The 23,334-nt window shown below is 41.4% G+C and overlaps 1 protein-coding gene across 1 annotated transcript; it reads left to right on the forward strand.

Moving 5' to 3' along the window:
* Positions 1–328: 328 nt before the first annotated feature.
* LOC139592149 (melanopsin-like) lies at positions 329–22,595 on the forward strand. The gene is made up of 9 exons (XM_071431649.1): positions 329–462; positions 2,201–2,334; positions 3,808–4,011; positions 4,442–4,613; positions 6,429–6,584; positions 7,646–7,753; positions 13,229–13,403; positions 15,648–15,797; positions 19,092–22,595. Exons 1-9 carry the CDS (start codon positions 329–331, stop codon positions 19,467–19,469), a joined length of 1,611 nt encoding a protein of 536 aa, XP_071287750.1. The 3' UTR covers positions 19,470–22,595.
* Positions 22,596–23,334: the final 739 nt, after the last annotated feature.

The raw sequence follows: 23,334 nt of genomic DNA on the forward strand, positions 1-23,334 counted from the left end.
TGCCCCAAAGTGCAGCAGTTACCCAGAACAAGTTTGATGCTCATGGTTCTTTGCCTTTTCCACATCATCATCATCGCTTCCTTAGCTGTCTTTTCCAGTCTGCTTTCTCTGTTGCTCTTTTCTTAAGATAAATGTCTACTGTCAAAATTATGAAAGTTACCTCAGGGAAACTTGATTACAGGGGATGTGAAAAGAACTCAGAAGCATGTATTTCATTTGCACGAGCTGTGGAAGTGAATGCCAAAAGCCTGAGCATGTGTTCCATGCACTAAGGGTCCCAAATGGGCTAAACTTTCCTTTTCCTCTGTTTTCCATTCAGGGTTTGACCATGAGTACCCAGCCACACACTGTGACCAAGGCAGAGATCCCTGGCCATGTTCTTTACACCGTAGGAGCGTGCGTGCTCATTATTGGCTCCATTGGCATAATTGGAAACCTCCTAGTCCTCTACGCATTTTACAGGTACAAAAATTCCTTTTGTGTTCTGAGTGGCCTTGAGTTTCACCTTTGCCCATGTGTAGATTTCTGCATTGCTTTCCACTTGGGTTAAATCTAATGGCAACAAATACGAGGGAAAAGAGAGGAGAAGGTGACCCTACATGGATGAAAACACATCCATGTGCATCATTGACATCCCCAGTGTAAATTCCTGATGGTTTAAAGAATCAAATGAAATGAGAAAAAAATTGTTCTACAAGCAATCTCCAATTGAAAGTTTAAAGAATGGTTTAATACTTCTAATGATAGAAACCACAGTCTTGCAGCTGTAGACTCATTCACTTACCCTGTAGCACTTGCACAAATACTTGACAAACAGTAACACTCTTCCCAGGAGCCCAGTGGTCCTGAAAGGACCAAGAAGGCAATCTGCTACATGAAATGAGCTCATACTGTCAGTGTATTTCCTGCTTCAGGCAGATCATAGGATTTCTGTCAATTTTTGTGCTCTCTTGGCAAAGTAATAGGAGGCCAAAGCTACTGCAGCTAGAGTATGCAAAAATCGCATGGAAAAAAGAAATATTTGCCCTCTATCCCTCAATGTGATGATAGATTTCAAAATTTTCTGCATTCACTACTTGCTGTCATTATGCATGGTGATGCAGCAGGGCCTTAACAATGCTAGAGACACCAGTGGGGTTATGCACCAAGCATTGGTTTTCTATTCTTAAATGTTTAAGACAAATAAATTAGTTATTTTGAATAACCAGCTTCTAATATGATTTAGAGAAAATTAATTCCCACAACTGTAGATACCTTCATGATTTTTTAAAATGCAGCACAAGCTCTGTATTTTTCTTGAAATGTGTGTGGTTTATCTGGTGTAATAAAAGCATTAAATTGTCAAAGTGGGAATATCTGCATGGGCAGATTAGCACCTGGGAATGTATGAACTCTGCACTCTCTCTTACTTTGTTTTTGCAGACAGTTATGAGACCCAATAATTTATTAGAATTGCAGTAGCACTGAGATGGCTTTCTCACTTTCTTTTTCAGTATTTATCAGCATGAGGAAAGAAATTAATGTTAGCTGCAAATATTGATATTGCAAAGCACATCAGAAAGGTCTCAGTTGTTTTCCTTGGATAAGCTTTGCTTGCAGACCTCTGCTTTCACACTCCTTGTTGTGGTGTTTAATGTTGCCTGTTCATCTGCAACAAGAAAGGTTTCATTCTCTCTTACGAGATGTATATAAGCAAAAGCACTTTCTCCAAATCTCTGTCTGTGCTCTACTCGTGCTGTAGCACTTTACAAAAGGTCATTTAGGTAGTGGTGTGTCAACCACTTTAGGCCAACTGTGTCAACACACCACCTCAGGTCAGCAGTTTTTAAAATATCACCAGAAGCAGACCCTTTGGCTCTGTAACTTTCTTCAGATGTTCCTCGTGTACAGTACAAGGCACAATCAATATCACAGCACTCCTAGGGAACTGCTCTTCTGAACAAATCCATATTTATCAAGACAGCTGAAACTCTCCTTAGCTTGAAGAGGAAACAATCTATTTTATGGCTCCTGGTCTTTTCAATAATTTTGAAATGACTACAGCTGTAGCTGCAGTAATTGACTGATGATTAGTAATTGATTCACTGTGAGTAACCATCGATTTCAACCTGGACAGTATTTGTTTTTGCTAGTAAGCAAAGTTATAAAGTTAACTTTCCATTTTGTCTTTTTAAAACTATGTATTTCTCATGTTTTTAAGCAACAAGAAGCTGAGGACTCCCCAAAACTACTTTATAATGAATTTAGCTGTGAGCGACTTCCTGATGTCGGCTTCTCAGGCACCCATGTGCTTTGTCAACAGCTTGCACAGAGAATGGATACTTGGAGACATAGGTACTTTGCACACTAATTCACACCTTGCCAGCTTTATGCTGCCTGCACCCTGTTTCAGCCACAACAGCCTTGGCTTGTGCCATGGCTAGAGCAGCTCAAGTCTCTTGAGTCACCTCCCCAAACATTGTCAGTGTGATGTCACATGGTACAGCTGTGATTCTTTTATCTTACATATTTTGGAAAGGAAGGAGTCAAGATCCACATGTAATCATGTCACCCTTTAGCTTGTAAGGGAGGTGTTACGACTAAAAATAGGTAGAAAAGTTTTAGTAAGTTGTAAATATTTTTTTTCTGTTAGTTACTACTTTTATTTAGAAATGTCTGTATGTACATTGGCATGCTTCAAGGAATCTCATATTTAATTAAGAGATTTAAATAACAATAGTCGTTTGAGGACTCAGCAAATTCCAGCCTTTTTCTTTCCAACTGCAGAAAGAAAAGGTAATCAGTGCTGAAATTAAGGCTGAAACGTGGGTGTAGCAAGAACCTCAGAAGTCTCAGTGCTGAGGAGCTCAGTGCTCCTCATCATATTATGGATGAAAACTTGCACCCACTGGTGGCTGTACAGTGGTGGAGCAAGCCCAGAGACCATGTACTGTTCAGCAGCACAGAAGGGACTCTGCCTTAGTTTGAAGATATATTTAGCCTTGCTCATCCCCTTAGATAAAATCAGTGCAAGTTGCCATGCTGCCAAAAATGAAGCATTTGATCTGGGTTGAGTGGGATTTGGTCCTTGGTTGCAAGTTACTTGTATAGACTTTAGAATTCTGCTTTAAGGTTGGATCTGGTGTTTTTACTGCCTGTCACTCCTGGTGGGCTCGTGTCTATAACCACATGGGGCAATGCAAGATTTCAAAAAATGGCTGATCTTTCCACAGGTTGCTCCATTAAATTCAGCGTAACTTTTTCCATCTGGTAGTGTAGTGCCTGAATGCAGAGGGGGTTAAGAGGTCTGTTTCATGTAAAAAATGTCAGTTCTTTTAAAAAGTGCTGCCATTAAATATAGGAGTTGGAGCTATGTTTTACAGTTGGTCTCTGAGTCACCAAATTTAAGCCATTTCTGTATTTTTAAGCCACATAAACCAAAGTCATTTCTTGAGCCACCCATCCATCATTAACAGACAGATGTCTGCTGCAGCATGTTAAGATCAATATATTGGGCAACAGTCCAGGAAAATATAACTTTAATTAGATTGGATTTTCTGTGAGGCAGTTTTCCATTGACAAAACATTCCCAGTTGCAGCCTGCAGTGAAGTAGGACTTGTTTAAATACATATATTTGTATTTTATGTATACTTATGCTTTTCTAATAAACACTTGATAACTATGAAAATGTGAAACTTAGAAAATGCTTCTATTAAGAGAGAAGACCAGAGCAAGGGAAAAAACCAGGGAGATTTATTACGATGAGCTCTGAGAGAAAGCATGCCTCTTTTCAAGCAAGCCCCTGACGTTGCCATTTCCTTCTTCAGGCTGTAACCTGTATGCTTTCTGCGGGGCTCTCTTTGGGATAACCTCGATGATGACTCTGCTGGCCATCTCTGTGGACCGCTACCTGGTGATCACCAAGCCCCTGCAGTCCATCCAGTGGACGTCCAAGAGACGCACCGTGCAGATCATCGCCCTGGTGTGGCTCTACTCGCTGGGATGGAGCGTGGCTCCGCTCCTCGGCTGGAGTATGTTGTCTGCTCTCTCTCCTAGCATTCCCTGTGTGCTCTTTTTAGTCTTGCTTGTAAAAAAATGAGTTCTCTTATCAGTCATCATGAGGATGCCCTGCCACCACCTGATGGTTTGTTGTTAAAGCACACATCTGCACCTACTGCATTGCACAAACCCTCTGCCCCCCTACACCTAGGGTGTGTTAAAGCAGAACAACCTGCAGATGGAGTATTAGGTGTGTGCCTTCCTTAGAGTTCTGTAGTCACGACCTCCTCTCCATATGGGCACTCACTTCTCAGGCCTCATATATGATGTGTACTTTGGCTGGCACTTGAAGACCACAGATAAACCCACAGACAGGGTTTATTTCAATCACCTAGTGACTGGATCAGCACCTGCTCTAACTTTGGGTGCATGTGTGAATAACGTGTTCCATGTATTCCATAGGTTCCTATGTGCCTGAGGGCTTGATGATATCCTGCACATGGGACTATGTTACCTACTCCCCTGCAAACAGAAGCTACACCATGATTTTATGCTGCTGTGTGTTTTTTATCCCCCTGGTAATAATATTCCACTGCTATTTATCGATGTTCCTGGCCATAAGGCGTACTGGCAGGTAAGCAATCTAGCTGAAAGAAGTACATATCCCTTTTTGTGTAACAGGAGATTTTCTCAGTTTCTTTAGCTGCAGAAAAATCTGAATTAAAAATTAGTCTGAATTGAAATTGACAGCTGTAACAGGAGAACTATTTTTTGCCAATTTAAAACTGGAATGGATGTATGAATTTCAGAGTAAAAGAAGTCTCTGGTGGTTCTAATCTTATTCCACTGTAGTAATTAATAGTACGTCAGACACTTGGATTGAGTTATTTGCGTTTCAGACTTGCACTACAAGAAACAATGTCCTTGTGTATTCCAGCAGTTTTCAGCCTCAAGGGATAATAAAAAACATGTAGCAATGGGGGAATCATCTGTCTTTGAGCAGCTCTGCAAACAAAACAGTCCTCATATTTTTTGACAGTTTTATTTAAGGCAAGCATCCCAAAAACCATCATGCTTCACTCAAGCATCACAACTACATGCACAATATTTGGCTATGCTTGCTAATATATTTTTCCCCAAAACATTTTTGGCCTGTATTTGAAATGAAAAATCAGCAGGGTGTTAGATCTGTAAACTAACATCATTCTTTCAGTTATTTTTGTGCTAATGAGCACATGACTTATCTTTGGTCCAATTCAACACCAGCTGGTGCTGTGAGTTCTTCCTCCTGCTCAACTGTGTCATCAGTTCTGATGGCTTTTCTCTGCCTGCCTGTGTGCAGGTACTTGCTGAAATCATTTGGCTTCATAAGCCTAAATTCCACTTTTATAAGTACATTTATATACGCTTAAAACAAAGTTCTTTCTGAACTCTATTTTTTGGCCTTTGTCTTGGTTTTTATTGTGCTTTGTGTATGTATACTTGATAGCAAGCAAAGGAATGCATCCTTAAAATAATGGTGCTTTGTACACCCATGGAGCACAGTGGACATGAGGTTTTTCTATGCCTTTTGCAAGGCCAGGCTGGATGGAGCTTTGAGAACCCTGTCTAGCTGAAGGTGTCCCTGGTCATGGCAGTCATTGGGAGCAGATGATCTTTATGCTCCCTTCCAACCCAGGCCATTCTGTGCTTCTTTGATTCTCTTCTATATTTATAGTGCATGAGCGGGGACTTTGTTACCCTCCTGGCTGGTAATTAATGTCTTCAGCCTGAAAAATATCTTCATTTAACAACACTAATATGTAAAATTTGTTATTTCTATGCTAAAGAATATAAAATGCCTACCTATATAAAACATTTAAAATAAAATGTGGGGTGTTTGGTGTGAGAAGAGAATTTGATTTTTCATGACAAAAATATTAGGACTGCCTGTTGTACCTCCCACTGAAAATGCTCTTGAAAAAATAAATCTGCAGCTAAGTAAAAATGTCCTTGCAAGTGTTTGGGACAGGTTTCTCAAAGCTGTCAGGGTATTCCAGCATGTGTTACCTCATGAATTGGAATTTCTGCAAGCTGTTCCTACCTTGAAAAGGAAAAAACATAAAACTTGATTTTGCCATCCAGCTGTGCCTTTTCTTGCTCCACCTCTAAAAGCAAAGAAGGGCAAGAGAAACCAATTTCTGTATCTTTGCAACCTGAAACCCTCCTCGTGTTAGGGATAAGGACACAGTAGTCCTGTCCCAGGGATTCTGGCTCAGTCTCACAGGCAAACACAACACTTGCAACCACATTAATTACCTTCTAGGGTTTTTAAATATCAGAGGAGAAAAGAACAGTTAGAGAGGTGAAATAAGAAAGTTACTTCATTTTGCATATTGCTGAGAACATATTAGAGGTATTGCTTTTTTCATTGTCCTGCTGAAATATCTGTATTTTTCCCCCCTTACAGAGATGTTGAAAAGCTGGGGTCCTGCAGCCGGAAATCCTACCTCTCTCAGTCCATGAAGAATGAATGGAAACTGGCAAAAATTGCTTTTGTGGTCATCATTGTGTTTGTCTTGTCCTGGTCTCCATATGCTTGTGTCACCTTAATTGCCTGGGCAGGGTAAGTGGAAGAGCAATCCAAACAGCAGGGGTTAAGCAAATAAGATTAGTACTATCATCCACATGAGGCAAATCTCCTTTTTGAATGGGTCTTAAATAATTACTACGTTAGAGGTGATATTTATTCGTCATATATCCTTGTGATTAAAGCAGAAAAGGGATTATTTGTCTATGCGTTTTGCAACTATTATGACTTTTTAGTCTTAATATTTGGTACACAATGTTTTCTCTCCCACATGATGCTTTCTTTGTATAAATTGGGGGAGTTACCTCCTTTATCTCCTGGTACCCTCCTTCCTTCCATATGCTGTTGTCTCCTCCACCCATTTTCTGCTCCAAAGGGACCTGGTGTCTTGTCAATGCATGTTCTACTCTTCCAGGCCAGGTTAGATGGGGCCTTGAGCAAGCTCATCTAGTGAAAGAGGTCCTTGCCTATGGCAGAGAGGTTGGGTTGGATGATCTTTAAGGTGCCTTCCAACCCAAACCATTGTGATACCATGATGTTGACTGTGTTTATGCTGCACTGACATTGGTCACACCTGACTGACTGTGGGAGCTTAAAGTCTAAAGGGAAATATTGGTTTCAAACCACTTCCAGTCCTCTCTTCGTTCTACAATGTTTGGAACTGAGTCACTGACACACATTATTGTGCAGCACACATGCTGCTGGTGAAAGATTTTTTAGGTTTGATTCTGTTTTCTTTTCTATCACCATTCACTTTTCCCAGATGGCCACACTGGGAGTTCTTTTGTTGGGGTTTTGGCTTTCTTTATTTTTGTCTATTGCAGAAACAGGGGAGGTAATTCTTTTGTTCCTAGTCATCCTAAAATTACTTGCTGCATGTCTTTGGTCTTCTTTAAATGAATGAAACCAAGTACATGCTGTCAAATTCAAATCTTTCCTCTGAGCAAAGAAATCACTGGAATTAATCAACTTTACAGGTGTATTTCCTATAAAAAGATGGTAGCACAAAACCAATTTTAAAGAGTAATATGTTTTAGTAATGTAGTATCTATGTAATCCATGGCATAGCTGTGTGTAATGTTTTTGCTTTGTTTTAGTCGAGGCAACAGCCTAACACCATATTCCAAATCTGTGCCAGCAGTTATTGCCAAAGCTTCTGCAATCTACAACCCCATCATTTATGCAATAATTCACCCAAGATACAGGTACAGTAAATATATAGGTATGTGTATAACTGTACATGCAAATGTGGATCTTTTACACAGAACAAACTACCCTCATTCCTTCAGCCTCACCCTGTGCACTGCATGTTCCATGTTCCTGTGCTGACCAGGCCATGATGGGCTCCCAGTGGTCAGACCCAGCTTGTACATGGCAGCTCAGATATGGCCTGGGGAGTGGCCAAAAGAGAACAGTCCCTCCCTTCACCTTTCCTCTCCCTCAAGAGTCCTGCTTTGCCCTGTAGGGCTGCAAAACACCATGACTGACAGGAGGAGAAGATGTGAAAGGTGACCTGAGAAGATGCTCAGGTCACCTTTCATCATACCAGAGACAGCCACTACAGAGCACTGTAATTAGAGCACTGTAATACAGAGTCTAGAGAAAAAATTCCAACCAGCGAGGCTCCAAAAATCACATCCTTACCAATTTAAGCAGCTATATATGCATATGTGCAAGGTTTGGTTTTCTGAAGCATTTTTTCACAAAAAGTTTTGGGACACTGGCAGCAAAAAGTGCTTTATTATACCAAGGGGATATACTTGTTACAGAACTGCTATCCAGCATACCTGTAGAATTTTTTGCAAGTCTTTCAAAGCATAGCTACCACAAAGTTGTGTCGTAAGTTCTGAGAAAACACAGGGATGCCATGGTGGGAAATGTGGTAAATGTATAAATACCACTAGATGGCAGGGTTAGTCATTGGTATGAGGGTTATTTCACCCAAGAAGTGGAAAAGCTGGCAAATTCCATTGCCTGACAACTCAGGACTTGGGATCTGGAAATTGAGTTCATTGTTTAGGATGTCTGATGCACGACAGTGTTTTTGTAAGAAAAGTGAAGGTTTCTCAGAAGGCTGGTCAAAACACACCCAAAAAGGGTGAAAACCTTTCACCCTATGATTCTATGGAATCATAGAATGGTTTGGGTTGGAAGGCACCTTAAGTATCATTGAGTTCTCACCACCCGCCACAGGGAGGAACACCTTCCAGAAGACCAGGTTGTGCAAAACCCCATCCAACCTGGCCTTGAAAATTTCCAGGGGTGGGATATCCACAGATCTTTAGGCAGCCTGTTCCTGATCCTCACTAGCATCACAGTAAATTTCTTCCTAATATCCAATCTAAACCTTCCCTCTTTCAGTTTAAAGCCATCCTCCCTTGTCCTATCCCTACATGCCCTTGTGAGAAATACTTCTTCAGCTTTCCTGTAGCCCTCATTCAGGGACTGGAAAGTGCTGTAAGGTGTATCCAGAGCCTTCTCTTCTCCTGGCTGATCAACCCAATTCCCTCAGCCTATCTGCAGAGGAGAGGTGCTCCAGCCTTTTGGTTATCTTCACAGCCTCCTCTGGACTTGCTGCTACAGGTCCATGTCCTACCTGTGCTGGGACCCCAGAGCTGATGGAGCCCTGCAGGTGGGGTCTCACCAGAGCAGAGCAGAGGGGCAGAATCCCCTCCCTCCCCTGCTGCCCATGCTGCTCTGGGTGAGGACATGATCCAGGACACGTTTGGCTTTCTGGGCTGGGAGTGCCCATGGCTGGGTCATGTGCAGCCTCTCACCCACCAGCACCCCCAAGTCCTTCTGGGCAGGGCTGCTCCCAGTCCATGCTCTGCCCAGCCTGTGTTTGTCCTTGGGACTGCCCTGACCCACACCCAGCACCTCGCACTCGGCCTTGTTGAACTTCCTGAGGTTCCTGTGGGCTCCCCTCTCCAGCCTGTCCAGGTCCCTCTGGATGCCATCGTTCCCCTCCAGGGTGGCAGTCACAGCACACAGCTGGTGTCATCACCAAACCTGCTGAGGGTGCTCCCAATCCCACTGTCCCTGTCCCTGACAGCGATGTTAAACAGGGCTGGTCCCAACACCCACCCCTGAGGTCACTGAGCTCCACCTGGACACTGAGCCACTGAGCACAACTCTTTGAGTGGGACCACCCAGACAGCTCCTTTTCCACCAAGTGGTTCATCTGTCAAATCCCTATTTCTCCATTTTGGAGACAGATTTTGTTTGAAAATGTCTGCTATCATAACTAACACCTTTTTGCATCCTCCAAAAACCATCTGAGTTTTTTGAAGTCTGCGGAGCATTTTAGTTTAGAGTTGGAGAATGCCCAGTTTGGTTGCAGAAGTTCAATGAGAAGTTTTGATGGCTGCCTGATATGTTTAGGACCCATTATTTGTTTCTGAACCAAAGTTACTGTGTTCAGATTATTGTTTTTGAAAGTAACAGGTTGCCCAGAGAAGCTGTGGATGGTTCCCTGGAAGTGTTCAAGGCCAGGTTGTATAGGGCTTTGAACAATCTGGTCTAGTGGAAGGTGTCCCTCCCCATGGGATCAGGCTTGGAACTGGGTGGTCTTTAAGGTTCCTTCAAGAGCCCTTCCAACCCACACCATCCTGTGGCTCTGTGACAGTGAACTGCTTCAGTCAGAGTTTTTCCTATCAGCAGTGGCTTCTTAAGACTGTTAAGGAAAAGACGAGTCCACAACAAGCTTTCAGACATTTTCTTTATAAGTGTCTTGTTTTTATCTTGTTATCTTCTTTTCCCTGCTTTCTAATCTGTATTTCTAGACATATCAACAAGAGAAATTTTTATGGATTTGTGAAGACATTTCATGCACTTGGGAGCAATCCAGTCAGGAAAAGAAGTAATGTTGGGTCCCTTGTGATGAATCAAGAATGCAGTTTCAAAACTGAAAAAACCCTACAGTACACTAATAAGTCAGTTGGTAAAAATATGTTGGCAGGACCAATTTTGCTTCAACAGTGAATAATGAATATATATATGTTAAGGTTATTGTTTCTGGATAATTTCCAAATCTTCTAATTATTCACATTATGCCTTGAAAGTAATTTATTCAAGCACAGATAAATGGGGCAGTCTGTTCAGGCCAAAGGGTTAAGGGTTTGAGCAGGGAATAATTTGTCATTTTATATTGGAACTACTGAACCAAATTACATCTAAGTTATTTTCAAAATCTTTTTAGGAAGAGGCATCCAGAAATCAGGATCAAAAGTGTTCAAATCCAGCTCAATCCACTAGCAAAATAAGACACTTTTTTGCACAGAGAATTCCTAACACTGCACATCTTAAAGTCACAACAAAACCAAGCCTTTTTGTGGGGTTTCCTTACCTTAAACAACAGAGAAAAAAAAAAGGTACATTATAGTGAATGTAACTGAAAATGTTACAGTGACCTTTGTGCTAGCACTTGGCTTCTAAGAACTGGTTTGAGAGTTTGGTATATTCCTCCTCATCTACCCACCCCCCTGCTCACTCATTCCCCACCAGCAGAAAGGAGAATAACACATCTCCTTAACAGGACTCACAGGAGCAAACAAAGTGAGGAATGTACTCAAAGTTTTAATTTGTGAAATGCTCTTTGTGGGGAAGAAAGCTTTCACGTCTTTAACAACTTGTGTGTTGTCTCTATGTTCCACAATAACTCTAACACATTGCTGTGTTAGAGTTATTGCAGAAACTCCCTTACATTTTGGAAGTCTTAGGTTTTGGAATCATTCTTTCATAGCAAACAGGAAATTCTTCAACTCCATGTTTCCAACTGGCTCACAGGCAAAGCAGAATTGCACGAAAAATATTGGTTCAAAACTAATACATCATAAATAATGAAGAATCACAAATAACTTGGAGTTGCAGTATTTTTTTAAAAGTTGCTTGCAATTACTATATTGCTCTTATTATATAAGAGTCACTTTAGGTGACTCTTTTATTTCAGATTATAGGAATATCATTAAATAAGTACCTCAGTTTATGCCTTTTATTTTGCACATACAATATTAAAACTCCCTTCAAAATCTGTACTTTCATCCCAACCAGCAAAATGTCCCTCAATACTCCTCCCAAATATTAGTAAAATAGAAATTCTGGTCCCTCAAGACCTTCAGAAATGTTCATATGTTTTCCTTGAAAATTCACCATCAGACATCTACTTCCTGCATCTCCATCATTAGGAGACCTCTGTGCTGAACCCCATTTAATAAATGGGATGGTGTGTTTTACACAAACTTGAATTTGTCAGAGGGAAGTAGTTCAGCTCAGCTGGGGAAAAAAGCTGGCAGCTGCTTTTCAGCACCAGACTGAGGTCTTCAGCCTGAAAGGAATCTCATGGGGGCTTGACATTTTCTCGTGTCCTGTAAACCCTTTCTCAGGGCTTTTTATTTTGTGCACAGCATTAACCATCTTTTTTTACCCAGCACCATGTGAGCAGCTTTGTCCCTCAAGCTGTTCAGTGAGCCCTGTCTGATCACCAACAAGCATCTGGGCAGGATCAGGAATGATGGTGCAGGCAGCTTTTTTCAGTCCTCATCTCCAGAGCAGATGCAGAGCTGCTGTTCTCTTGCCTTTGAAACCACAGAGGAAAGAGAGGCAGAACTATTCAGAGTGTGGTGATGATGCCAAATATTGAAGTTTGGTGGGGGTGGGTTTCTTTTTTTGATTACCAGCAAGGGACCTCATTTCATGATGCCAGAATCAGGTCTCTTAAATTTTAAAATTAGTGATGTTTTGTGAGAATAGAAATCATGATTTAAAATGTTCTGGTCATTCAACAAACCTAGTAACTATAGAAGCAAAAGACTTTACAATATACATCTGCTTGACTTGCATCTCAGCATAAAGTCAATGTACTGCCATCCCCCAGTGATCTGTGGTCCCCTGCATCAGTGCCTTGCCATATGCCTTGTTGCTGCCTCACTTCTTGACCTGTTAATTTATTTTTTTTGTCCCCATTATCTTCATCTGTTGTGCTGAAATAATGGATTGGGAAGTGCTGGGGAGGTGTTACACCAAATGAAGCGTTCTGACTAGCATTGCCCTGTGAAGAGAAAGGCCAGCTGGCATTGCCCAGGGGAGGCTCTTGGACACTTCTGTTCCAGCAGGGCCACGGTTGGGGTCAAGAGAAATAGACTGACACAATCATGACTGAGATTATTATTTAATGAATAAGGCAGATTTGGGGTCTAGACCATCCTTCTCCTCACTTGTACAGTGTTAATTTTCAATAGGAGCTTACAGTAGCTGTCGTGATACAAATAATTAACAGCATCTGATTCTTCTGGCCCTCTTCCCTTGTTTCCACTCACTCTGTGCCTTTGCACAGTGAAGACCTTTGTACCAACTAGCCTGAAATTTTCTGGGTTAACATTTTAAATAAACCATATGCAATCATGCTCTTCAAGATATTTTCAATTCTTATCACTTACCTCTGCAGCTCTTCTGTGTGTGTTTTGACACAAGGCCCAGAAGGACCTGTTATTTTCTTTTCTGCCTGTTGAATTGTTTGCACCAGCTACCGTGCTGTTTGCATGTAATCTTTAAGACCCCCTTAATCAAAACAGAAGCTGTGTTGATGTGATGGAAAGAGACAGCATTTTCACCCCATGAATTTCAAAGCCACGTCTTCAGTGTGACAGGTTTGGCTTTTTTTTTCTTCTCACATTTTCCCTCAGGAAAACCATCCACAAAGCTGTTCCCTGCTTGAGGTTCCTGATACGAATATCGAAGAATGACCTCCTGAGGGGATCCATAAATGAGTCGTCCTTCAGGACCTCTCTCTGCAGCCACCACTCCCTTGCTGGCAGGACCAAGAGCACTTGTGTTTCCTCTGTTTCTACTGGAGAAGTTGTAAGTCTTTTCTTGTTTCCATGAAAGAAAAAGAGTATAACATTTCTCAGACTCTAAATAAGCAACACTATAAATACATATTCAAAATTAGAGAACAGAAAAGGGAAGGGGAGAGTGTAGCGAAATTTTTTGGTCATGTAAGGTCATTTCTGCAAAGCTGGAAGTTCATGGATGATAATTCATGATCAGAAAAAGCATTCAGGCTAGCATATCTGTGTTTCTGATGCCTGCTGAAACCAAGGATATTCAGATTAAGTCTTTAATGTGAACTAAAAAGAGCCATTGTCAGACACTCCCTGGGTCACCAACTACTAGGTATCTCACTAGTCTGGAGGACAAGAAAACAATCTTCATCCAAAGTTTTATAACTTATCCAAAAGGTCACTTATTATTTTAGAATAATTTTCTATTACAGTCCATTTTCTGTAGGATGGGAAATTTTTGACTTCTTTACCTGGATTTTGACCATGAGGAGTGAAAGGCTCCTGCCCCTAGAGGATGGTGGGGTGTTTTGTAGGAACATACCCCAAGCATCAGTAAGGCTGGTGACTGAGCGAGATAGAAACAAAAGAATCCCTTGAGACTCTTCATAGCCTCTCTCAGTCACAAGAAGCTGGCCTTGCCTGCAGAGGTGCTGGGAAGGTGGCTCCTCGTGGGGATGGCAGCCACAGCAAAGTCTGGGCTGGGGCTGGCCTTCCTGGGGACCTGTGCTGCTCCCCCTTGGTTTGGGCATCAGAAACCTCCCAGAGTGACAGCTGCACCAGTAACCTCTCACAAAATTATAAATCCTAGGTATACCTTTTATACCTTCATGTATAAGTACCTAATATTTCTCCCATTACTCCTTTGTATGATGCCAAATGAAGTAATTTCAGCTGCATCATCCTGATCCAAGAAGCTTTCTGCTCTTCACTGTTGGTCACTACTCAATTTTGGTTTGTTCATGTTAGCAGGTTATTGCACATATTTTGATGTGGGTGCTGCTTAAATAGACAGGATAATGAGGGTAAGAGGCTTCAGCTTTTGGCACAGCTTTGGCTTAGGGAGTCTCTTTTAAAATCCCTGCTGTTAGCAGTGCACAGCACTGTGCTGTGCTGAGTTGATGCAGCCAAAGGCAATTGTCCTTTGGGGCAACTGACAGCTCAGTGCAGCTGTAGAGGTTTCAGCTGAAACAGCAGCTGCTGAAATAAAAGCTAAGCTTGATGACTTTGGCATGACAGCAGGACTGAAATTTTGGAATGCTCTTATAAAACATTGATGGTCAAGAAGTGACACCAGGAACACTGTAAAAGATGCAGCTGTTGTCACCAACATTTTCTTCTGTGTGTCGTGTACATGTTAGTGAAGGGAACAAACACATTTGTGATTCATGTCAAGGAACGTTTCATCCGAGGAGTTTTATTCAACAGGTGAGGGGAAATAAACACGTGGCCACACATAGATGTATGAGCAAGGTGATGCAGAGGAATTATGCACTATCTTCCCATTTGTGTGGAACTCTGTTTGTCTGCCTGTCTGGCCTCTTTGTCTGTCTGTCTGTCCGTATCGAAAAGGTGTTGGAGTGGAATGATCTCTTCATTGATACTCAGTCAAAAAGTCACCACAAAGAGTAAGAGATGACAGACAGCCTCACCCCAAACCTGTAAAGGGAACAGCACTTTTGCAATGTCCCATTTGTGCTTCATTACTGACATGCTCTTAGAAAACTAGAGCAAAGCCCACCCACAGTCTCCCATGTACTAATGAGGGTTTGTAGAATCAGCAAGCTCATGCAGATTGAGAAGTCCTTAGTGTTCATACATCCCCATGTGCTGGGATGTATGCAGACATGGTTTTGGATCTGTCCATGCCCAGGGTTTTGTATCAGCTGGTGGTCACACAGAATGCCACAAGACATATTAAACAGATTGATTGTATTGGCTCCCATCTTTAGAATTCAGATGCTCTGCAGCTATAAGTGTAGCATAAGCAATAAGATAAAAAAGGGTGAAAAACATTCTGGTGTTTAAATAAATTTTCATTATTTCCAAGTTGGTTTTATTTTTGGTCAGCAAGCAAAATAGTCCAGGGTAAGTGACAAGACTGAAAATAAAGCCTCTCCCCAGGGGAGTTTTGAGTGTGAGACCTATATTAGAATTGCTTTACTTTTCTATGAGTGTGCATGGGTTTTGCTAGAGTTTGAGAACTTAGAAGAATTTCAGAAAGGATGCAACTGTCTGAAATCCTTTATCAATTTGTGATTAGACCTGGAGCAATGTAGAGCTCGACCCTGTGGAGCCAGCTCAAGAGAAACCGAAGCCTCGCCGAAGTCATTCTTTCTCCACAGGTGTGAGACAAGAGAAGAGAGACCTGCTCCCAAAGACCTGCAGCTGTGATGCAGCTACTGCCCCAAAGGTATGGAAAAAAGTCTCAGCTGAGGACTCTCCATTATAGTGCTAATCTTGCTGCAAGACATCATCTTTGGAATGATAATTCAGCCTTTGCCCATCTGTTTCATTTGTGGGCCTTATTTATACTGGTTCCAACATCCTCCTTCTCCTTGCTGGTTTTTTTTTGTGGTTTTTTTTTTTTTAGTATGTCTCTGTGTGATAAGTGAGAGTGCCAGTAATGCCTAATTAACTTTTTTCACTGATATTTGCCTGTTTTTGGAAAGTCAGCTGTGCTTATAGCTCTGAAGGTGCATTAAGGTATAGTCAATAGCATCAGATGGAAGATTAGTTCTTTGCCTGTATATCTAGCCCAGCTTTGGTTCCTTCCATCATGGTCGTTGTGTCCATACTATGGTAGTCTCCTTTTAGAGTAAAGACAAGTCTGCAAAACAGAGTTTGACATGATAGAAGCCACTCTTTTCCTTCTTTTCCGTGTACATTAAAATGTTTTATTTTTGTTGAGGGGGAAGATGACTGTCCCATTTCTCCCTAAGAGTGGGAGAATCTGGCAGCTGCCACCCTTCCCTTACTGAAAGAGGAGATGGTGAGTACTCAGTGCATCCTCTGTGGATGCATCACCCTCATTGGCCAAACCACTGAGGTTTGGTGCCCTGTTGTTGAGGAGCACCCTGATGGGAGCAGTAGGTCAACCGTGAGTCAGCTTCTGCCAGATTGTAACACCAGTTTCCAAATGAGTTTTTGTATGGATGTCACAGTGTCAGGCATACACCAGTGCTGCCTTTTCAGGGAAAGACTGATGTGGCTTACAATCCCCTGTATGTGCCTGGATTGAGTAGCACCTCCTTTTTTGAGGGGCACCCTTTCATGGGGTTACTCTAGTGTATGTAGACAAACACCCACACCTTGGGCAGCTACAGCATCTGCTTCTGTCCCCTGTGCTCCCTTGCAGATCTGATGGTAATTGTCTAGAGACAGCATAGTTTTTAAAGCAGGATCTGCTCTGAAAATTTCCAGGCACCCCATGACCCAATTCCTGCATGCCTCTGTCCTGTCTTCTTTCATGTGTGTCATTAGGATCAAGTCCTGAGAAACCTTGTTCTTTTCCTGTAACTGTTGTGAACAGTAGTAGAGGAAAAAACAGCAGCTTCAAATGTGGTGTCAGACAACATGGGCTCAAATCTACTACTTAGTTTTGCTGCCTTCTGTCAGCAGCCAAGTGTGTCCAAGGTTGTAGGCAAGTGGCAAAGGATACTGTCTCCAGGTTCTGGAGAAGCACTGGCCTTCTGTCTCACAAGGAAGGAGAAGGGAAGTAAATCTCAGGTGGTCTGCATGAACAGTTCAGCAATAAAAGAAATAAATCTGTATGTATCTAGGATTTAGCAATTGCGTAGCCTACAAGAAGGCTCATGTGCTATACTTTGCCTTTGAAAGACATCTCTTGAATTACTTTGATGAATAACCCTTTAGACTTTCAGTGGCATTCACTGAGCTATGAGTTTATTTACAATGAATGTTTGCATTGAATGTTCAAAGCCTCATTTGCTTTTCTTACTGTTTTCAGCACAGACTCCTGTGTGTTGTGTAGATCCTTTGTGTGTTCATTGTAGCTCAATGCAATGCATCACTATTCATACTATCAGAGTAAATATTTGTCAAGCTCAGAGTGTTTCACAATAAGACCACCCATTTATCCTTAAAAAAAAAAAAAACCAAAACTCCAACACTAAAGAAGCACCAATGCATTTTTAAATATTTATTTTAAGGTTTTAATAGCATTACTGGATTGTCTTTGACTGAATTCCAATTAGAGTACTTCCAAAAACACTCAGTTGTGGACAAGCCAGTCAGTGTCCCAGGTTTGGTGCATTCCAAAGCATAAAAATGCATGTGACTGTTTTCTGTGCTGCCACAAAGATATGATCCAGCCCCATGACTCACTTCAGTTATGATAGTAACAAACTTGATGAAGGCTGACACCTGGAAATTTAACATGGCAGTGAAGAGGCTTTTCTGGAAGTATTAAAATGGGAGTTTGGATACTTGATTTCATAGAAGAGAGATCAAATGTCTCCTCTGCAATCAGGTTTTGTTTCAAGGGGATTACCCGATGTGAAAGCTATTAAACAATCTTGTAAGTGGGCGTTGTGCCCACCCAAGCCACATCCAAAAGAAACCTGTCCTTCTGTTGCAGTGTAAACAGCACTTGAAACAGGAAGGAGTAATTTTGGAGTTGGATTTTTTCATTCTATTATTATCCTTCATATGGAAGAATGGCCTTTTCTTCTCTGTCACACTGATTTAAACCACTTTTTTTAGCCCAGTGTGCTTCCCTCCACTTGGTGGATACAGCAGCTGGAGAAATCATTATCAATGGGGATTTGTGAATGATTCCTGCTTGTGGAGTAGAATGACACAGAACTATGGGAATTCACATGGAAATGAAGTAAAACCTGCACTTTACTTGAAATATTGGTTTTCCCTAGAAAGTAGGGACTTCCAGTTTATCTCTCCATCTGATAAAAGTGGTTTTATCACCTTGATTGTTATTTTTTTTTAAAGAAGCCAAAACTGATTACTTATGCCTTCCCTTGCCTGTGCATTTGAATATTAACTGACACTTTCAAAGCTTACTTAATTGACTCTGAATTGCATACTGTGCACAAGACTTATGGAAAAAACACAGAGCCCTTGCCATCAGAGCCAAGTTAGAAATCAGAATTCTCTCAAAATAGACAGATAAGAAATTGTTTGCAAAGAAAGTCTTTATTGCTTATTTCTTGGAGGAAGCACTTTCCAATGTGTGAATGCAAGGCCATCAGCTTCTCTGAGGCAGTATCAGGAGCCTTGGGGAGAGACAGAGATTGTCACTAGGTTGACAAAACTTTAGGAGAATAAAGAATGAAGTGTACTTGAGTCTTATCTGAGATCTCTTCCATGAGAAGAGAGAAAAGTGCAATAATCTAGTACCCTGATACCGTAAGATGTGTTAAAAATGAAGCAATACCATTTCATGAATGACTAAATAAGTCAGATACAAGCATGAGCTTTTGTTTTCTTCTTTTTTCTTCTTTTCAGCCTCTGCTGATAGTTGAGTACATCTTATTTTGATCCATTTAATGTTCTGCTTTCCAAGCAGTACATGTTAGCACATCATGATTTTCCTTCAAGTTAATGATTCAAGTATTTAGAAAATTTGGCTTGTGGCTCAAATATTGACTAGTGGCAATGAATATTCCAAATACTGTTTTCCACAGCCACATGGTGTCTGACAATGCTAAATCTTATGTCTTCGCTCCAGGTTTCGCTCTCCTCCAGTTCTTTGGAGAAGGTGCTTGGGCAGCCTGTCCTACCCAGTCCCTCTGCAGCACTCATGACCAGCTCCTTGAGAGCAACTTCTCTGCCTGTCAGGTTGAATAGCAGCAGTGGAGACTCAAGTACTTCCCATATGGTAACTCAAGGAAGTCAAGTGAATGGAGTTGTGGATTCTCTCACTAGCAATGCAGTCCCTCGCATCATCATCATTCCTACCTCAGAGACCAATCTGTTTCAGGAAGAACTGGAAGAGGAAGAGACTGAGTTATTCCACTTTCATGACAAAAAGGGCAATCTGCTGGACTTGGAAGGGCTTAGCTCATCCATGGAGTTCCTTGAAGCGGTTGAGAAATTTCTATCCTAAGTTTGTCAAAAGAAAACTTTCCGGTAATTATTTTCTTGGCATCTTCTCTACTTAATTATACCAAATAACTGAAGCCTTGCAGCTTAGAGCATCAGATTTTTTTTTATATGTTTATATAGTAGTCACTAGGCAGCCTTCAGCTTTATCTTTGTCCAAACCAGCTCAGGCATGGAAACAGGCTTTCTTTCAGATTGTGCTGCAGGAAATGAGCAGTGGAAGATCTGGCAGCACGATCGCGTGGCGTTGATCAAGGAGGCTGCCTGATCTGTTGCCACTGATGGTGACACGTTGGGGGTGTCACTGATGGGGGTGCCAGCAGAAGGGAAAACGACTGACTGAGAGCAGGGTCAGCTGCTGAATGCTTCTGCTATCTGCACATGGAGCAGCATTCCTGTTTTGGCAGCTCTGCTCTGGACAGCGATGGGAAGCACCACGAGACCGCAGCTTCCACCAGCCCCAGCCGTAAGGCAGATGGCTGCACGACCTCAACTTGAGTTTAATCAAATAATTCTCAGCATTGTTTTTGCTGTGTTTTGTTTTTTAAATAGGCATCATGCTAAACATAAGGAAAGAAACTGGTGGTTTTTCACTGGGAAGTGACTGATTCCCAGCTTCCAATCCTCTGAAGTTTAGTGGTAGAAATCTGGATTTTACCTCAGCATTAGCATGGTCACCTAAATGTCAAAATGAAAGGTGCTATATGCTAAAACATACAGTACTGTAGAAGCATTCAGAGTACCTTCAGAGTAACAGTCCTGATTAAATATGTGTGTATCCTAATGAGTCTGTGATTGAAAGGGTGAATGCTCACAGTTGGCTTGACAAGTCATTGACAAAAATAAAGCCTTGGCTGCTGTATATCACTTGTCTGTTCAGAGGAGGTTCTTACCTCCTTTAAAACAAACCAGCAGATGTCTTCTACAGGTCACTTACCAGAGGCCTTCACAGTGGGTAAAACATCACCATGGGGAGAGAACCACACAGTACTGTGGTGTTTGCTACAGGATCTGCACTTAGATCATTATCTGTTGTTGCTCATTGTGCTCATTTTATCTGTGCTTCACATTATGGCTCAGGCTCACAGGACTCTCTTAGCAATTTATTCTTAATTGCACTCTTCCTTTTTTCACTCATTTGCCCATTTCTCCATGTCTTCCCTTTCAGTTTCTGATTTTCAAACATAGACAACAAGTTGAACTACATTGTTCTTCACATAATATCAATATATATTAGTAGAAATCAGGTGCTTCTCTGGATATAGTAGTGCAAATATTTGGTCCAGGGAGACTAATAGCATTCAGACATTCAACAAGAGAGTGAAAGTTTATGTTCATAGTCTCAGTTTATTTCCTTGGCTGTATCCTAGATTGTGCAGAGAACAGTGAGAGAACTTCCAGGTTTTGTGTATTGCACTGCCTGATCTCGGGAAATAATTTCTCTTTGCCTGTTTTCCTGATGTAAAAAACAGATGGGAAGCATAAAAGTGCTTTTAATTACTTTTTTAATTACAAAAAAAGGTAAGACAAATCTTGTTTTCAATGAGCTAGACAGGACCACCACTAAAGAAGAAATTAAAACCCAGAGCAGCACAAGGGAGTGAAGAATGCCTCCAAACTTGCACATCTGAGGCTCTGCAAGGTGCCAGATCTTTGAGAGGACTGAGACACTTCCTTTTGATATAGGCTGTACAATTTTTAGAAAAAGAAAACAAAAAAGGCACTGGTGGGTTACAGAGGATTGCTGTGACAGGCTGCCTAATGCAGTGCTGGCACTCTTAATGCTGCCATTCTTTGAGGTGCTCTGCTGGCTGGAGACCGTCCTCTTTCCTTACTGTGGAAAGTGGGGAGGAGCTCAGGGGTGGAGCCCCATCATGCAAAGATTGCCTGTGTGTAGCCCTGGTGTGTGGGGCTGGGGACCAAGGCTCAGCTGGGGCAGCACCAGGTTGTGGTTCCTGCAGCCAGGCTGCCAAAGCCTGTGCCCACTCTGTGCTGAGTTTTCTGACAGGGACAGGAATCATGCCAAGGTCATCTGCAAGGAGCTCAGCAATTCCAAGGACAATTCCTCCATCTGAAGACTGGCACAGTGAGCAGACAGTGCAGGACAGCTGCTGGGGACTGGGACAGGGACCTGCTCACTTGCAGTTCCACAGCGTCAGGTTTTCATCCACTGCATAGTTTTGGCCACCATGAGTAATCAAATGTTAATTATGTATTACGTTCATGGGAAATGGGGCAGGCTTAGCCCTAGACTAAACATACTGTCCTGCCATCTTGGATTCTTGTCCTTTTTTTTGCTGAACCTGCCCTTTCTGATTTTGTTTTTCCTACACCAGCTGTGCAGTCAGTGACCTTACTTCTTGCATTTAATATCCTCAGCTACTGCATCTCTTTTATTCCTGATCCAGATGTTAGGAAGCAAGTGTTCTTTCAAGGCTTCCAAGCCTTAGACCTGACTTGTACTGTTGTAATTACTCCAAACAACAATAGAAAATGCATTTGGTGTTCCATGTTATAAAAACATACTGGGAAGGATGTAGGCAGTGTATTGCTATAGATTTTGGCAGGATGAAGAATGGAAGACCTGAAGTCATAGCCAACGAATTCCTCCATATCTGAAGTTTTGCGTTCTACCTGTTAACCTACAAGAAAGCTCTCCAGTGATCTCTTGTATGTGTTTGGTACTATTACTGTGCTGGTACTGTGAGTGTGTCTCAGAAAATTAGCAGGCTTGAGGTATGTGCAAGCAATGTTTCACTTTAACGCCGTTAGTGTCGTACACTGTTAGTACCATTGCTTCAGGAGCTGCTATCAAGATTACTGCTTGTCTAAACTGATGCAGGCTAAAATACTAAATGGTATAATGGTAGAGAGATAAAACCCAAAGTTGTAAGAAATACCAGATAGATTTACTGCACTTACTGTGAGACTTGTGCAGAAACATCAGTCACAGAGTAAATTAGTCTCAAATTGAATTATACAATGCAGGAGAATTTTGCAAGCTTCTCTGTTGCCACATTAGAATAGATGGAACATAAAAATGTACACTAATTCATGTTGCTTCCTGTTTCACAAAGGAATGTATTGGTTCACTTAAATGGAATAAAGCATTCTTAGGAGTTCAACTGAATTATCCATTGTTTGTTTTTCTTATTTAATCATTATTTTTGGAGCCAGGATGAGGAATAAAAAAGTTGAGTCAAAGCCTTTGAAACCTGTGCTCTGATCCAGTTAATAGTAAGATTATATATATATATATATATATCACCTTATTTTCTAGTCAATTAGACTGCTCAGGTTCAAGCACTCACCTGCTTGAGTGCATAACATCTAAATTTAGAGTTCACTGGCTGGGTAAAACCTGAAGTTGCACAGCTACTTTTGAAATACAATGACTTCAGCTGGGATGGCATGTATCAAGTGAACAAAATTGAAAAAAATCAGCCAAAGTCAATATGTCAAAACTGTGATAGCAGACTTTGATCTTTGACCTAAATCTGAATGAAAGTTAATGAATAATTGTTTTTTCCTGCTAAAACTCTGTATAGCACAATTATAGGATGTGTTCCAATTTTCATGAATAACAGAAAATCCAGACCACAAGTGTAAACACTTTATTTTTTCAAGGGTAATGGTATTTTTAATAGTGAAATCAATGGTTAGATAAAGTTTTCAAATAAGAAAATTTACTTACTTGCATCTTAATGAATCTTGCAGCTTTGGGCTGGTATGAAACATGACCTAATACTACGTTCTTCCAGAAAGCTCACTCATTTCCCAGACATCCACCCATTTCCCTCCTTTCAGGAGGCACACCTGAACAAGAAACTTTTGGCACCAACATCTAACCTTATTTGGTTTTAATCACA

This window comes from Agelaius tricolor, unplaced genomic scaffold (genome assembly GCF_023055355.1).
Source record: "Agelaius tricolor isolate 1412-34295 unplaced genomic scaffold, bAgeTri1.0.p SCAF_8, whole genome shotgun sequence".
NCBI lineage: Eukaryota > Metazoa > Chordata > Aves > Passeriformes > Icteridae > Agelaius > Agelaius tricolor.

Bases quoted from the DNA above. Each gene is read 5' to 3' on its own strand.
- LOC139592149 (XM_071431649.1), top strand. From the start codon at position 329: ATGAGTACCCAGCCACACACTGTGACCAAGGCAGAGATCCCTGGCCAT. The intron at 7,754-13,228 runs GTACAGTAAATA...ATTTTCCCTCAG, and splicing joins ATAATTCACCCAAGATACAG to GAAAACCATCCACAAAGCTG. The intron at 15,798-19,091 runs GTATGGAAAAAA...TCTTCGCTCCAG, and splicing joins ATGCAGCTACTGCCCCAAAG to GTTTCGCTCTCCTCCAGTTC.